We start from the raw sequence: 17,433 nt of genomic DNA on the forward strand, positions 1-17,433 counted from the left end.
ATGCCAGCAAAAAGAATTGCAGTGATTGGAGCTAGGGTCAGTGGACTGGGTGCCATTAAAGTCTGTCTGGAAGAAGGACTGGAACCCACTTGCTTTGAAGGAAGTCATGACATTGGAGGACTCTGGAGATATGAAGTAAGTTCAAATTTTCTGCTGATCTTGGTGATAGTGGGAGTCATGATATGAATCGGGGCAGAGAATATTCACAGCAAAGACATCATGAATCCTCAAAAGTATCAAAATGGTAGATAAAGTTGGCACCAATTTTTCGTCAGCTAGGACAACAGCCAGACAGTCCTAGAGCCATAGACAGTTAGAAGGGAACTTGGAAATCATCTAGTACCCACCATTTTACGAATGAGGAATTTAAGACCCAAAGAGGGTTAGTGACTTGCTTATTAAAATAGCAGAGTCAAACTGCTAAATCCAGCATCCTTTCTAGGATGCTACTGTGCCTTTAGTACTGGATCATAAAATTAAGAAAAAGAATTCTTTAAATGTTTGTGCTGTTTTGAAAATTCTAAGCCTAACCCTCTCTCTAGGTCTATACTCTAGTAGGTCAGAGTTGGGAGCTCATGTGGAAGAAACTCATTCTACCAATACAAATCGGCAACTTCAATTAATGGTCTTAGAGAGATGCCTGGGCTACTGTGAAGTGAGAGTCACACTGCCAGTACAGGTCAGAGGAGAGATTCCAAATTAGGCTATACTGATTCCAAGGCTAAGCCACTATCCACTGGGTCGCCCACATTCTCCGGTATAGCATTATTCCTTAAGACACATTTCTAATTCGGGGGAAATGGAACCAAAATCTCAAATAAGTTAAGAGGATTAATAACATATTTTTTCAATTGCTTCCCCTAAGGAATCTTTTCTTTTAGCAATAAACCTGGAAGCCTCACTTTTTGCCATATCTGAAATGTTCTTCGTTAGGCATAGACCTCGTTTTTCTTATTGATACACTAAAGTCCTTTGTTATCTGTAGGAAAACTATGAACCTGGAAGGCCTTACAGTGTCTACAAGTCAAGGACTTGCATCTCTTCCAAGGAGATGACAGCCTATAGTGATTATCCTTTTCCTGATCATTACCCCAATTCCTTCCATAATTCCAAAATTATGAAGTATCTTTGGCTGTATGTCAAGCACTTTGATCTTCTGAAGTACGTCCACTTCCTGGTAAGTAAGGAAAGAGTAACCAGATTTCAGGCAGATTGCTTATGGATAAAGTCCATGCAATTAAGTAGAAAGAGATGCCCAAGTTCAGTCTATCCTTGAAAAACATCTGATTTTCTGCAAAGCATTAAAGCTGAGACTCTCCCATTAGCATCTTACAAAGCATGCAAAGGGTTTTCTTCTACTTTTCTTCAAGAAAAAGATAGTCATATAGTTAGAATTTTAGACAGAAAGATTGAGTTCAAATTCATTGTTCTCTCAATGTGGATTAACAACAAACCAGGCACTATTTTTTTGTTCAGGGAAACTAGTTTCCAGTAGAGAGTGCAGTTACCAGAGCCTCATGTAGGCAATGAAACTTTTCAGGTTACAAAAACTGTGATCTACTAGATTGAGAACTAGCATTCTGCAAAAGGATGGAAGCTAAAGATGGAGGGCAAAATGACCTGTTTTTGTCCATTTGTTCCCAGCCAAAGGTGTGCAGTGTGAGGAAGCACTCTGATTTCTCTTCCACTGGCCAATGGGATGTTGTAGTAGATGCCAATGGGAAGCAGGAATCCTATGTCTTTGATGCCATCGTGGTTTGCAGTGGCTATTATAATGATCCCTATTTTCCATTAGAGACCTTTCCAGGTAAGTAACATGGAAGGACAGGGAAAATTATAATATTTCAAGAGAAATATACTATATTGTCAAAAGAATGGCCAAGAAATTAGTCAGTTTTTCTTGTTGGTAGCTTAAAATAATGAAATAATACTAGTTCTCAACAACCCTAAAGTCAGCATATAATTCAGGAGTGACTGACAAGTGTTTGAGGCCCCCTTGCTTAGCTCTGAAGCTAGAGATTATTCAGAAGAGCATTGGCTTTTAGAAATAACCATCAATAACTGACTCCAAATACTGTGTTCTCTTGACTCTGCCACTCAACTGCACATTGGGTGGGTCCTCTGTGGTGATTTTATGGGAAGATATAGTCAAAAGGTCAGGATGGGTAGGCATGGATAGGCTGTAATCATCAGAGGGAATGATCACCCTGATGAGATTATAGATCCACTTAAATGTGTTTCTGAAAAGTAATACCTACCTAACTTTTCCCCTAACCCCTTAATATTTAAGGACGAGATTGAAAAGGAAGACGTGAACAAAACTGCCAATATGCTTAGACTTAATACCTACAGAGCAATGTTTCCCAATCTCCTCCATAGGATTCAGGGAGACAATCCTCCCTTAAAAGATTGATACATAGATAGCCATACCTAAAGATGCAATCCTTATCTATTCTAAAAAAAAAAATAAGAGTTGGAGTTTTTATGTATTGTTGAATTATAACTGTTTTTGCCTTCAAATTGGTGTTTCAACTTCTATGATTCTTCTTAGAATCTTCTTGGCAAAGCTGATGGTTCATCATTATCCGAAGTTCCAGGAAAAGTCATTTTCAAGTTCATTAGTACGTAGGTATGGTCTTCCTCCAATGTTACTTTATAGTATGAAAATGGACTCCAAAGACAACTGAAACACAGCATAGCAACCCATTCATCAAATGCTTTCTTTGGCATGCCAATGGAAATCACTGATATTAGAAACCTTGTGTTGAGATTTTTCTAAATGTTAAGTAATGTGTGGGTTGAAAAGGAGAGAATTTTTTGAAGTTTTTTTTAAAGAAATATTTACATTTTGTTTGGATACAAGCTCTGTCACTGAGCTTTGACAATGGATAGGCTGACTATTTCTTGCTTCTTTTCTGAATGAATGAATGTTTATTAAACCTATTTTCTGTGCCAAGCACTATGATAAGCACTGGGGATACATATGCAAAAAATGAAACAGCCCTTGCTGTAAAGGAAACTACATTCTAATAGGGAGAGATAGGATGATATAGGACTCTGATGACTAGGAGGGGGACTACAGAGTTAATCCATAGAAGAGTCAGTTGGCATGCCCTGTCCAGAAGCAATATTATTGATTTGATTTTTGAGCCCAAAGCAAGAATAAATCTGGATATATGTATATATGTTGGGGGTTGTGGAGGGAAGACTGTTGCAGTGGTAGGGCAGATAGCAAGATGGCCTGGATGGATGGCTAGATGGGATATAGAGCATGCTCTGATGTTGGGCCAGCTAGGTACAATAGAGTGGGTAAATTATACTCAGTCACCAATCAAGACAGCTCATTCCCAGGGCAAGGCTCCCAAAGTCAAGTGGACTAATTTCCCCAAGGACTGGGAACCTGGCTTTTGGATGTTTGGTCCAAAGATGGTTACTGTTCTAAGTGGAGAGAAGTGGGGCAATAGTGACGGGAAAGATGGCAAAATGGCTTGAGTGGACATCTGGTTGAAATGTGAAGTTAAGTGGACACAAAATTGCATGGGTAATCAAAAACCAACAAGAAGTTCTATTTAAACTTTTAGTTAAGAAAGACATTTTGGAAAACACATAGAAGCAACTAGGTGGCACAGTGAATAAAGTGTTGGACTGGGAGTCAGGTAGTATGGAGTTCAAATCTTGCTTCAGAGACTTAGTAATTGTGTGATCCTGGGCAAGCCACTTAACTTCTCTGTGAATCCATTTCTTCATCTGTAAAATAAGGATATAATCATGCCTTCCAGGATGGCTGTGAGGACAAAGTTAGTAATATGCATTTATGAAACAAACCTTTGCAGACCATAACACTGTCTAAATGCTAGCTATTTAAAGAAGAGAAAATACATACCAAGAGATTACTAAAGATAAAACCCTTCTGATTCCCCTGTTGAGGTCAGGTGCTAAGCATCTTGGTTTTCTTTCCTCACAAGCATCACAAAGTTCAAAGGCCTTTATTTTCACAGTTGAAATTATAAAAGTCCTGAAAAATTTTTAGGGAAGAAAATCCTTGTGGTCGGCATTGGAAATTCTGGAGCAGATGTGGCCAGTGAGCTCAGTTGTGCGGCTAAACAGGTTTGGCTTTAAAAAATTACTCTTTGCTTCAGAACAACCCACCCATCACCATCTCTGATATGCAAAGTATATAGAACCTTAGCAGAGGAAACTTCTATCCATTACTAAGTAATTAATGTTACCCCAGTTTCAGCTGCTACTTCACCTGTTTCCTTGGGTAAGATTTGGTCAGCATGAGATAGGATTCCCAACAACTTAAAGTAATATTAACCATCTATAGAATTTTTCTTCCCTACTTTATTTGGAGAAGAGAAATACAGTAAGAATAATATGGTGTGTAAGTTTTTTTTTTGAGATTTACTATAATAGAATAACATAAGACATGTATTTAACTTGTGTGAATTCAACTACATGTATTTGAGGGTTGAGAAAGAGAAAGAGATAGACAGACAGAGAGATATAAAGAGAGACAGAGATAGAGAGAATACAGCAATTTAAATAATGTACTAGAATAATCCTGAGACAGATAAGAAATTTGAATCTGACCCCCAACTCAATATCATTCTCTTCACCCCCTCAGAGATCACTGTCCACCTCTCAGTTCAATCCCAGGAACCCTAGAGGGCAGATGAAGGGAAAGATGGAAGAAGGTTGGGAACAGGATAAGTAGAGCATCTCATGCTCAACCCTGACTAGCACCCCAACCAAACTACTCAACCCCTAGAGCTAATCCTTATCCTAAAGCTAATAGGATGCCAATTTCCCTTATCTACTATACTTTATGAATGATTAAACAGAATTAAGAAAGTGTCATTTTGACTATGATGATTTTTGCCCTCATCCCGACTTTAGAACCTAACTTATGTGTAAGATGTGACTCTATATCTTGACATCAGGAAACAATTGGTTAACTACGTATAGTCTCACTACCTACTACATAGAGGAAAGAGTTTTTAAAAGAACATTGACTTAGAAGCATAAAGATGAGAAGACATTGCTTATAATTATAATAGTTCTAATATGACCTATTTGAATAAGTTATTAGGGAACAAACATCTATTAAGCACCTACTATAAGCCAGGAACTGTGCTAGTGCTTTAAAAATATTGTCTCGTTTTGTTATTAGTGTTGAAAATTTAAAAACAGAGACAGGAAAATACATCCATTCAGATCGTCAACATTTCCCATAGAAATTTCACAATATGAAGCAATAAGCAATGAGTAGGCCAAAAGAATTCAGACCATCTCAGCCAGTATACATAATCTCCTAATCAAAAAGAGAAACATGTTAGGCAAGGGAAGCAATAGTTTACAAAATGAATTTATTTACAAAATGTTAGGGAGGAGTATGGTGGAAGATAATTGAGTCACATTGTGTTACAAAATAATGCAAGAATGGGATAGAGGAAAAGGAGTTTGAAGAAAGCTAGTCATAACATACAATTGAGCCAGATCATCTCAAGAAAATGTGTAGATGAAACTAGAAGGAGGAAAACAAATTGGCAAAATGGAACCAATTCAATGGCGTTTCTATAATCTGATCATCTTTGATCATCAGTCACAGTAGAACCAATGCATTTGGATTCAGACAGCTTTCCCAATTTTCCATTGTAGATCATATCTTCTCAGTTTCACAATTTCCTAAAACATACGAAGTAGTTATTTTTGTTTATTATTTTAAAAGCATTAGACTCAGTAGAAAGACAAAATAACCTTAAAATTTTTCTTCCAACAAAGTGTCTCCCAGGAATGTAATTTTATATGAGATTCCTTGATAGATATAAACATACAATTTGCCCTTTTCAATCATATTCTAATTATCAATATCATGTAAGGCCTTATATGGGGAGACACATATTTACTGAAGATTATTGCCCATGTCCTGGGAGATGTTAATACAGTGTTCAGATTGAAACCAACTTCCCTATAAATGAAGAGGTCATTCATATGCTTCTTTTTTTGTGGACAACATTGTGCTGATTTTATCAAACTCTGAAACACTGCAGGGCCTTCCCTTTTTTAAATTTATTTTTATTCTTAACAAGCAACAAATAAAACGAGTGTTTCCAAATAATCAGTAGAAAAGAAAAAGAGGATTGTACATGAAACTATAGAGCTACATTATGTGCAGTTGGATTTTCTTTTTCTAAAGTATTTAAAATAACTTGTAATTTTCAAAGCTGTCCTGCTTGTCTCTGCATCTTTTTGGCCTTCTTTCTGTTTTCTTATACATATTTTTTAAAGATACTTCAATGACACTCTTTTGTTTTCTTTTTTTTCTTTCTCAATAAAATCCATCGATGTCCATCATAGAGTGACTTCATAATACTTATAGAAAAAACAAATGGGTAAAGAATATCAATTGTCCAGGCTATATGTCTTTGGTTAGGCATCCCATTGAGTTAGCCTACCAACACATGTATCTTAGGCAATAGTAAAGGACAATGAACTGGACCCAGAACTGAAAGTATGAGATTGGGTTGGATTCCATTGGAGAATTACAAATAATTCCAAAGCACCTCTTTGAATCCCAAATCCATCTTTTTTAAACACCAATATTCTCTAGGAGATACTATATGGCTGTGAATCATAAAACACTACTATGCATGAAGAGTCAAAGCTTCATGTGTCCCAAAAGGCAAAGGAGATAGATGCATGGTATACATAAGTGGACTGTCACATTTGATAAATATGTGCCACTATATATGTATGTACTTACATATGTGTATATATAAACATATGTATGTATAGTTTTATATATAGTGTATATATCATACAATATCATATAATCACAGGATACATAGATATGTATATATAATATAACATATAATTATATATTATATAGAGATATATAACATGACACTATATAATCATATATTATAACACATTATTCAGCAATGATGATTTACATGCAAGAGGTAACACAAAAAGATATAATTCACCAAATATATGTTCAAAAAGAAGAAGTGGACTCCTTATTTAAGAAGAGCAAATGCTAATGGATGAAAATGCCAAGGGATACATTGGCTTGCATGAAATGTTCAAGACCTGGAGGAAGGCATCCAGTACATTAGGTAGATCCTCAATGAGGGATCCATGGGAAGACAAGGACAAGGGTTGCATGGGATGAGAAAATACAGATAAGAAAATACAGATGTAATTTGCCCCCCGTTGAAGGGAAATCCCCACAGCAATTAGATCAAGGATCCATTAAAAGTACCTGCAAACCTTTTGGCTAGGGGGGGCTAGGAATACAAAAATAAATAAAAATCTTTCTTCTCAGGAAGCTTCTAACCTAACAGGGATAATCACTGAGTAGAGTCACATGTTATGATTTTTCTTAGACTGGAGGAATAGTTTTCCAATCATCGCTTACTCTTGTTGGAGCTACCCCTAGGGGCAGTTAGGTGGCCCAGCATATGGAGTGCTGAATCTGGAGTCAGGAAATTTTAGTCATTTTCAGTTGTACCATACTCTTCCTGACCCCTTTTGGGGTTTTCTTGGCAAAGATACTGGAGTGATTTACCATTTCCTTCTCCAGCTCATTTTTACAGATAAAAAAACTGAAGCAAACAGGGTTAAGTGACTTGCCCAAGGTCACATAGCTAATAAATGTATAAGGCCAGATTTGAACTCAGGTCTTCCTGACTCCAGGCCCAGAGCTCAATCTACTGTGCCACCTAGTTGACCCGAGGAGGCAGGAATACCTAAGTTCAAATCCAGCCTTATATAATTATACTACCTCAGTTTCTTCATTCATAAAATGAGAATAATAATAGCACCTCCCTACTAGGGCTGTTGTGAGGATAAAATGAGATAATATTTTGAAATGTGAGTTATCATCACTATTATTATTATTTTGTTATTATTATTATTATTAAAATGGGGGATAGGGACAAACTAAGGAAATGTACAGTGTTCAAATAAATTTTTCTGAAAGGAGATGGTGGGAGACCTGAGAATGAAGATTTGAGATAAGAACTATGGCTCTCTATCACCTGAATAAACTGTCTGAAATGGTAATATAACATTGAAACAAAAATATTTTGTAACCACATCTCTGTCTTCTAGGTTTTCCTCAGCACAAGGAGAGGAGCATGGATATGGAACTGTGTTTGGGATAATGGAAATCCCATGGACACTGTACTCTTCACTCGTTTTCATAGCATCATCAATAGAATGCTAACAGCTTCCATGATCAATAAGTGGGCAGAGAATAAATTGAATGCACTGTTTAACCATGATGTTTATGGTCTACAGCCTAAACATAGGTATGATTGAAAAGTTGTTTTGTTTTGTTCTTTTAAAGATTTCCCTTTGGTTACTGGAGTCAGCAAGTCCATTAACAACCTTAGAGGTAGATTAAAACTATACATTCTACCAGGGATCATGGAGTGAGAACATTTTGCTAATTTTACAGTCACCTATATTGTTTGGGGATGCACACCATATGTTCTTCTCTCATGAGTCCCTAGGCTGTCACACTTAATTGCTTCCCAAAAAGGAGAAATTAATTTCTTAGAAGATGGTGCCTATTGCCTAGATCACAAGTGTTCTCTCCATGTTATCAAATAACTTAGAAGTATATTTAGGAGAAATAAAAGTACCTACTACTTTACACTTAGGAAAGTTGCTTCTCAGGGAAAAAAAATGGTGTGGGCTAGAAATAGTTATTGATTAATTGAAGAATCACAGAATCTCAAAGTTAAAGGGAAAATACAGTAGATACATCTATTATCGATTTATACTAGAAACTATTAGTAGATATAATAAATACAACCAGCATCTAGTAACCCATACTTGAAACAGAATACCCTGTAAAATACAACCATCTAGATAGTCTTTAAAGCACTCTAGTGAGAAACCAGAAACTTCCCAGCTCAAACCATTCCATTTTTTGATAGCTTTAAATATTAAGAAGTTTTCCCCTCTATCTAGCCCAAACTTGTCTCTACAATATCCAACCCTGGCTTCCAGTTTTTCCCTTTCAGGCCTAATTTTTGACTTTTTTAATTAAAAAAAAAAAGCTTTTTCAAATCCATAAATATTACATTCATAATGGAAACAATAATATAGCTAGATCTCAATTAGTATAAAAAGGATACACAGGAGTGGGAGAAACTTGAGACTGAAAGATTCATCAGCAGGCTATTGAAAATAGTCCAAGCATGAATTAAGGAGGACCTAAACCAATGTGATGACAGTGTCAGAGGAGAGAAGGAGGTTTAGATGAGAAATGTTACAAAAGTAGACTCACTGGGACTTTGTAACAGATCAGGTACTGGGATTGTGAGAGGGAGGAATTGGGGATGATGCCTATGTTGCCAACCTGGGTGACTGAGAAGATGGTCGTGCCCTCAACAGTAGTAGGAAAATTAGGAAAAGGAAAGGTTTGGGGGAGGGCAATATATGTTTAGTTTGGACATAGTAAGTTTAAGATATCTATGAAATGTCTGATTTGAGATATCCAAAAGGCAGATGGACATATGATACTGGAGGCCAGGAGAGAGGTTAGGAGTAGATTTTTTTTCTTCTTTGCTACCATTTATATAGTATTTTAAGGTTTGCAAAGCACTTGACAAATATTATCTCATTTAATCTCTACAATAACCCTGGGAGATAGGTGCTTTTATCATCCTCATTTTATAGATGAGGAAACTGAGGTTGAGGGAAGTTGATGAGATCATCAAGCAAAAAAGTACAGAGTACAAAAAAGTATAAACAAAGTCTTGAGAGACACCCATAGTAAGTGGGTGTACCCTGGATAAAGGTTCAGCAAAATAATTGAGAAGGAACAGTCAAACAGGTTGGAGGGGAACCACAGGTTTGGCCCAGTTTCAAGATTATAAAATTCTTTGACTGAACAAATTGTCAAAATGAAACAGGAATTGTCAGATTTACGGAGAACAAAAGAATTTATGACCAAACATGAGATAGAGAACATTATGAAATGCAAAATGGATAATTCTGATTATATTGAATTGAAAAGTTTTTGCACAAAAAAAGCCAATGCAACCAAGATTAGGATGGAAGCAGAAAACTGGGAAAGAATTTTTACAACCAGTGTCTCTGATAAGGGACTCATTTCTAAAATATATAGAGAACTAAGTCAAATTTATAAGAATACAAATCATTCCCCAATTGATAAATGGTCAAAAGATATGAACAGGCAGTTTTCATATGAAGAAATTAAAGGATCTATAGTCATATGAAAAAATGCTCTAAATCACTATTGATTAGAGAAATGCAAATCAAAATGACTCTGAGGCACCACATCACACCTATCAGATTGGCCAACATGACAAAACAGGAAAATGATAAATGTTGGAGAAGATATGGGAAAATTAGAACACTAATGCATTGTTGGTGGAGGTGTGAACTGACCCAACCATTTTGGAGAGCAATTTGGAACTATGCCCAAAGGGCTATAAAAATGTGTATACCCTTTGACCCAACAATAGCATTTCTGGCTGTACCCCAAAGAGATCATAAAAATGGGAAAAGAAACCACATGTACAAAAATATTTATAGTAGCTCTTTCTGTGGTGGCAAAGAATTGGAAATTGAGAGGATGCTCATCAATTGGGGAATGGCTGAACAAGTTGTGGTATATGAATGTAATGGAATACTATTATACTATAAGAAATGATGAGCAGGTGGACTTCAGGAAAACCTGTAAAGATTTGTATGGACTGATGCTGAGTGAAGTGAGCAGAACCAGGAGAATGTTGTACACAATAACGGCCACGTTGTGCAATGACTAACTTCGATAGACTTAGCACTTCTCAGCAATGCAAGGATCTCAAAGACACTCATGATAGAAAATGCTATCCACATCCAGAGAAAGAACTATGGAGTTTGAATGCAGATTGAAGCATACTATTTGCTGTTTTTTTTCTTCTGTTTTGTTTTGTTTTCTCTTTCTTGCAGTTCCTTCTATTGGTTCTAATTCTTCCTTATAACATGTATAACATGAAAATATGTTTAATAGGAAAGTATATATAGAGCCTATAGCAGATTGCACACTGACTTGGGGACAGAGACAGGGTGGGAGGAGAAAAATTTTAAACTCAAAAATGTATGGAAGTGATTGTTGAAAACTAAAAATAAATTAATAAAAAAATTTAAAAATCTAAAACAATGAAACAGGAATGAAAATATATGTTATTCCTCTTGATTCCCATTGGATACTATCACTACCAATTTTTTTCATATATACACAGATATTATCGTAGAGCTAGCAAATAACCATGTGCCACTGGGTACACCTTTGTGCTACATAGTTCAAGCCTATGGAATCTATTCTCTATGTACAATATAAGCTGAGGAAATGAATTGACTGTACATAGCATTACATGCATGTAGTTATTCTAAGAGTGAAGACCTACTTCCATTCCCTATGTAGGGGCTGAAAAATTGCTAAACAGAATCTGACAAATTATATTTTTTCCTTGAAATTTGTAATTAACTCACCCTCAAAAAGAATGTTTATACTCACTTGCTTGGATTTCCTTCTTTATCCCAAAGGTTTCTGAGCCATCAAGCTACCCTGAGTGATGAGTTGCCCAATCACATCATTACTGGAAGGCTACAAGTAAAACCAAATGTGAAGGAATTCACTAAAAGTGCTGTCATCTTTGAGGATGGTTCTCAAGCACGTATTGATGTTGTTATCTTTGCCACAGGATACACTTTCAATTTCTCTTTCTTAGAAGGCAACTCAGAAGTTCTTGACAGCCAGTGTTCCGTGTTTAAATTTGTATTTCCTCCTCAACTTGAGAAGCCAATGTTAGCTTTAGTTGGCATTGTTCAACCAATCGGAGCTACCCTTACTGTATCAGAACTCCAGAGCCAGTGGGCTACACGTGTATTCAAGGGTGTGTAAAGGGTTGGTTTTTATACACAGACAAAATAGTGAGCCAAATATGTGATGTGAGAAGAGGGTAGGATAGCCATGCCCAAAACATCTTTGATATCAGTTTATCAAAGTGCCCCAAGTTATACCATTAGAGAAATTATTCTAAGGATTTTCACTCTCTAAGACCCCTTAATTAAAATTGAATAACCCTTGGAGAGATAACATTATCAGTTTACTTAATAGTGTCACTGCATCTCTCTTGGAGACAGAATGAGCATTAGAGTATTGCTTGAATTGTTCTAAGGACTATCGAAAGCTATTCATGTTTGGGGTTTGTTGATTTGGTTATTTTGGGGGAGGCTTTTTTTTTCAAAGTGAAGCCAGTGGTGGGCCTCATGACATCACAGGATTCCTTAGAAGTAGATTGCACAATGTTATGTGAACCACTGCTCTTAAAGTTTCAGGGTGAAAAAAAATGACCCTCAGGAGTAAAAGGAGATTCCAGAGTAAAGATTTTACATTCTAGAGATGTGCTGTCCAAATAATGGAAAGATCTTTGGGAGCTAGAGAGTCTTGTCCCAACTCAGAGAACTAACTGTGTACCCTCGAGCAAGCCTCACTTTCATTTTCTGTAGAATAAGAAAACCAAAATATCTGTTCTCCAAAGTCAATTCCAATTCAAAGATTTATTGTTTAAAGAAAATCCAAGTGATCTGCTAGATATTATGAAGAGAGTAGCTTCTCTTCCTGCTTTGACAACTAGAGAAAATCAAACCCACCCTTCATCAAGATTTCCCATGTTAGGGCTTTGGCTTTGAATTTTAGGGAGTCCACCTGTAGACCCAACAATTTCTTCCTAAAAACCATTCTTTCCATTCAGTTTTTTCTTCAGGCAGTCCTGCTCAAATTCTGGATTTTCTTTCCTAGGGCTGAACAAATTGCCTTCAGCAAGTGACATGATGGCTGAAATCAAACAGATATGAGACAAAATTGAAAATCAGTAAGAAACTTGACTGTTGATGAAAGATAATTCAACTTGTTTAGGTTGAAGTATTAACCTGTTAAGTATCATTTATATTTTTTCAGCACAGAATCTGGGTCTAGATCAATGCTTTTTAAACTGTGGGTTACAACCCCATATGAGGTCACAAAAAATTTGGCAACAGTAAAAGGTTTCTGAATGTGCAATGACCCAAAATTAATTAAAAATCAAACATGTAATGAATCCAAGGTGTTTCTGGTAGTACTTGCCCATGTTGCCTCGAGCAACTTCACTGCAGCCTTCGTTCTGAACACAAAGCATGCACACTTTGCACTGCACATGCCCTCAAGCCATGCAACACCAATGAACACTGCCAAAAGACTAAAAGGGGTCACTAGTAAGTTTAAGAAGCCCTGGTTTAAATAATAGTGCTTTGCTCTTCATAGGCACTTAACATATATTTGATGAATCAAATTGAATTGATTTTGACCTTACTTTCAGCATTATCATTGGTTATTTTCTATTGAACATTCAGGGGATTTCTAGTTATCTGGATGTTGTTATTTGCCCCTGTAAAAGGCAAGGCTATGTGCCCATTTCCTGGTCATACTGTATTCTTATGGATGAAGCCTATCAAGGAGGCAATGAAATAATAGTAGGTCTACCCCATTCATTCATCTTATGAAGGACAAAAGAACCAGAGAAATGAGTTGCTTAAATTCTGGGAGTGAGATCAAAATTTCTAATTGGGTTCAATCTTGATGGAGAACAATTCTCAAACATCAGAATAAGGAACAGATTCAGAATTATACTGAATGAGATGGGTCATATTTAGAGTATGTTTTCTACTCTTGAAGAATTTGGCCAACCAATGACTTTGGCCTAAAGGGGAGAGATTCATAGCGATGATGATGATGATGATGATGATGATGATGATGATGATGATGATGATGATGATAATGGTGATATTAAAGGTGATAATAATTATTATTATTATAATGATAATATGATATTCCTATAATTCTTATAATATGATATTCCTATAATTCCTATAATGATAATTCTTATAGTGCTTTAAAGTTTACAAACATTTTACAAATATCTCATATTAATGCTAACAACCCTAGGAGAAAAATGCCTTAATTATTTCCACTTTATAGATGAGGAAAATGAGGCAGAAGTTAAGTGATTTGCCCAGGGTCACACAGCTATTAAGTGTCCTGAGGCCAGATTTAAACTCAGGTCTTCCTGCCTTCAGACCCAGAACTCTATCAACTGTACCACCTAACTGCCTATTTTTTCACTACTTCAATCTTTGTAATTTCAATTCATTGATGGAAGTACGATCTCACCAATCTTTCCTCCAATAATACAGATCATAAGTCATCTCTGCCTGTTCATTCTGTGTGACTATTCTGTGACTCTTAGCAATATTCTCCTGTATATCTGTCATGGGTGGTCCACTCAATGAACTGGGGGTGAACCTTCCTCTAAATCTCTTGGCATTGCATGAAACAAATGGAATATCAAATATATTTCATGCATATATTTCATGGATACAATAAGGAAATCTATTTATGTCATCTATGAAATTAATTTTTCTTGGTAATATTTTAATTATTAAGCTTAGCACTTAGATTTCAGAGCAACTTTATGTAGTGACCACCAATTGCAGGACACAATAAAATGTTCTATAAAATAAGCAAAAAATAAGTGTTTGAAAAAATCTGTCTAAACCTGCCTGCAATTTTCACCTAGCTCTAGTAAAGATAAAGGAGAGAAAATGGTCATTGTGAACAGACACAAAGGACTATACACTCTAAATATAACCAAGTCACCTTAACATCATGCAATTTAGAGTCACCTACAATTGCCTTCATTTATATTAGTTCTTCTTTGAGACCTTCCCAAATAAGCAACACAATGCACTGGGAAATTGTCCTTGGAAGGTACCTTGGATAGAGAATAGATTCAGACTTAGATTTTCTCCTTTTTCCCTTCTGGTTCCAGGTTTCTGAAAAGCCCACGTGATATACGACGAGTTCCTTTCATTGATTACATGGATCAAATTGCCTCTGAAATAAAAGTGAAACCCAACCTCCTGTCACTCTTCCTCTGGGATCCCAAACTGGCCTTTGAAGTTTTCTTTGGTCCTTGCACTCCATACCAGTACCGACTACAGGGACCTGGGAAATGGAATGGGGCCAGGAGAGCCATCCTGACCCAAAGAGAACGCATCATCAAACCCTTGAGGACCCAAGTGATCAGCAATGGTCAACCTCCATTTTATAGGTATTTGTGGCATATAGGTATCTGTGTTAGTACTCTCTTTTTTCTTATTTTTATAATTAAGGTATAATTATTTTATCATCTAGATCAGGGGTTCTTAACCATTTTTGTGTCATTGCCCCCTTTGACAATCTGGTGAAGCCTATAGACCACTTCTCAGGAGAAGGTTATTAAATCCAGAAAATAAATAGGATTACAAAGGAAAGGAATTATATTGAAATTTTAGTTTCAAAAAAAATTTAATTCATGGACCTGAGTTTACAATCTCCTGATCTAGACCAATAATGGTCTCACTCAAGCTTTTCTTTTTCCAGGCTAAGCATCCCCAGTTCCTTTAATTAATTCTCATGTGGCATAAAATTAATCAAAAGAGATATCATCATCTGGCTCTGCTCTTTCTAAAATGTGCCACCCAGGCCTGAACATAATACTTTATACATTTTCTGACCAGGTCACAGTACAACAGGACTCTAAATTCCCTGATTCTAGACACTGTTCCTTTCTTAATGAAGCATAAGATCACATTTGATTTTTTAGAGGGAACCCATTTGTCTATCTATTTCTATATCTCCTTGAGAATATAGCCACAAAAGACAAGAAATTCTGAAGAAGGCATATAGTTAATGGAAAAATAAGTGAAGTAATTTTATGAGGCCCCACCATTGGTTCTATCTTTGAAAGCAAAAATGAGATTGAGTGTGCTGCAAACAATCAATTGATAATTTGAGTTTTTAGTGAAAAGTTCAGCCCAATAAAACCACAATTTCACTGGGACACCTTTTAGCATATAGATTTTATTTGCTGAATGTTAAGTAAGGTCTACTAAAACCTAAAGAAGTTTTTCAAATGAATTGATAATAATTCACACCTCCATCTTTTTCTTGTGAACTTGATTTTAACCCACACATAAATTATAATATTTATCCCTATTTCCCTATAATATCCCTATAATATTTATCCCTAACTTCACAGAACTTCACTCATCCCAATGTTTGAGGCTGTCAAGATCTTTTTGAATCATAATTCTAACAATGAACATGTTGGCTACACACCTTGATTTGTGTCATCTGCAAATGTGACAGGCATGCCATCCATGACGTCATCCAAGTCATTGGAAAAAAATACCTGAGTACTCCACTCCAGTTGTCTTTTAATATCAACATGGGCCCGTTATTCACTTCTCTTTAGGTCAACCAGTTCTGAGTCTATATATAACTTTGCCAACATCTTGTCCACATTTATATATACTTCCAACCAAAATAACCCGAGATATTTTATCAAATATGTTACAAAGAAGTGGTGCTGACTAGGAAAAAAATGTATTTGAATCAAATATCTCTAATAGTCTGCAATCCAAAGTACATGAAGATTTATACAAATATATACAACTAAGAGCTATTCCCCATAGACCTGTGGCCTTACTACATAAATAACCATTTTTCAAACCATCTACATCTATATGAAAATATGATTCAAATTACTAGTAATAAAAGAAAATGAAATTAAGATAATTCTGAGGTTTAGTTCATACTCAGAAAACTGGCAAAGATAAAAATAGACACTGTGACAAGAGCTATGAAAAGACAAATAAACAGATGCACTTTGGTGGGGGAGATATGAATTGGTCTAGCTATTCTAAAAAACAATTTGGAAGTGAAAGTTATTAAACTATTAATATCCTTTGATTCAGTGATCCTTCTACTGTATATAAATTCCAATGGAGATTAGAAACAGAAAAATCATGTGTATGTGTGTATACATGTATAAATATACATACATATATATTTATATGTATGTGCATGTATGTATATAGTCACATTTGCGGTAGCAAAAAAAAAACTGGTATGAAATCAGATATCCGTCAATTGGGGAGTGGCTGAACAAATTGTGTAATATGAATGTAATGAAATACTAATGCACTATAAGAAACAGCAAATATGAGGAATGGAAAAACAAGGGAAACTATCTGAAGTGATGATGAATGAAAAAGAAAAACGCTAGAATAATATACATAATGACTACAATAATTTAATTGAAAACACCACTAAATGACAAATGAAGTCATATTAGATGCAACGACCAATATGGTTCCCAAGGATAGATAATGAAATACACATTTCTTCTCTTGGCTGAGAGAAAGGAAAGAAAAGGTTTACTAATACTGAATGTCACATACACTGACAGACAATGATCACTGTGCTAGATAGTTTCACTCAGTTGTTTTTGTTGTTGTTATGATGGAGGGTATTATGGGGGT

General features: G+C 35.8%; 1 protein-coding gene and 1 long non-coding RNA gene across 5 annotated transcripts in view; one reads left to right on the forward strand and one right to left on the reverse strand.

Moving 5' to 3' along the window:
* LOC114047546 (dimethylaniline monooxygenase [N-oxide-forming] 5-like) lies at positions 1–15,246 on the forward strand. The gene is given in 8 exon segments (XM_027868371.1): positions 1–135; positions 986–1,177; positions 1,645–1,811; positions 3,966–4,107; positions 8,119–8,318; positions 11,575–11,924; positions 12,833–12,905; positions 14,898–15,246. Coding segments are annotated over 8 exon segments (1,608 nt in total).
* Positions 5,393–17,433, reverse strand: part of LOC114047547 — a 23,725-nt gene continuing 11,684 nt past the window's right edge. For 2 of the 4 annotated variants that reach the window (XR_003569622.1, XR_003569618.1), the window contains exon 4: positions 12,573–12,868. This is a non-coding gene — a long non-coding RNA (uncharacterized LOC114047547). Of the gene's footprint in view, positions 5,689–11,545; positions 11,636–12,572; positions 12,869–17,433 lie in introns of those variants that run through there. The other 2 variants (XR_003569621.1, XR_003569619.1) reach the window with 2 other exon arrangements.

Source organism: Vombatus ursinus, unplaced genomic scaffold (assembly GCF_900497805.2).
Source record: "Vombatus ursinus unplaced genomic scaffold, bare-nosed wombat genome assembly UNPS02014789.1, whole genome shotgun sequence".
In the NCBI taxonomy this organism is placed as follows: domain Eukaryota; kingdom Metazoa; phylum Chordata; class Mammalia; order Diprotodontia; family Vombatidae; genus Vombatus; species Vombatus ursinus.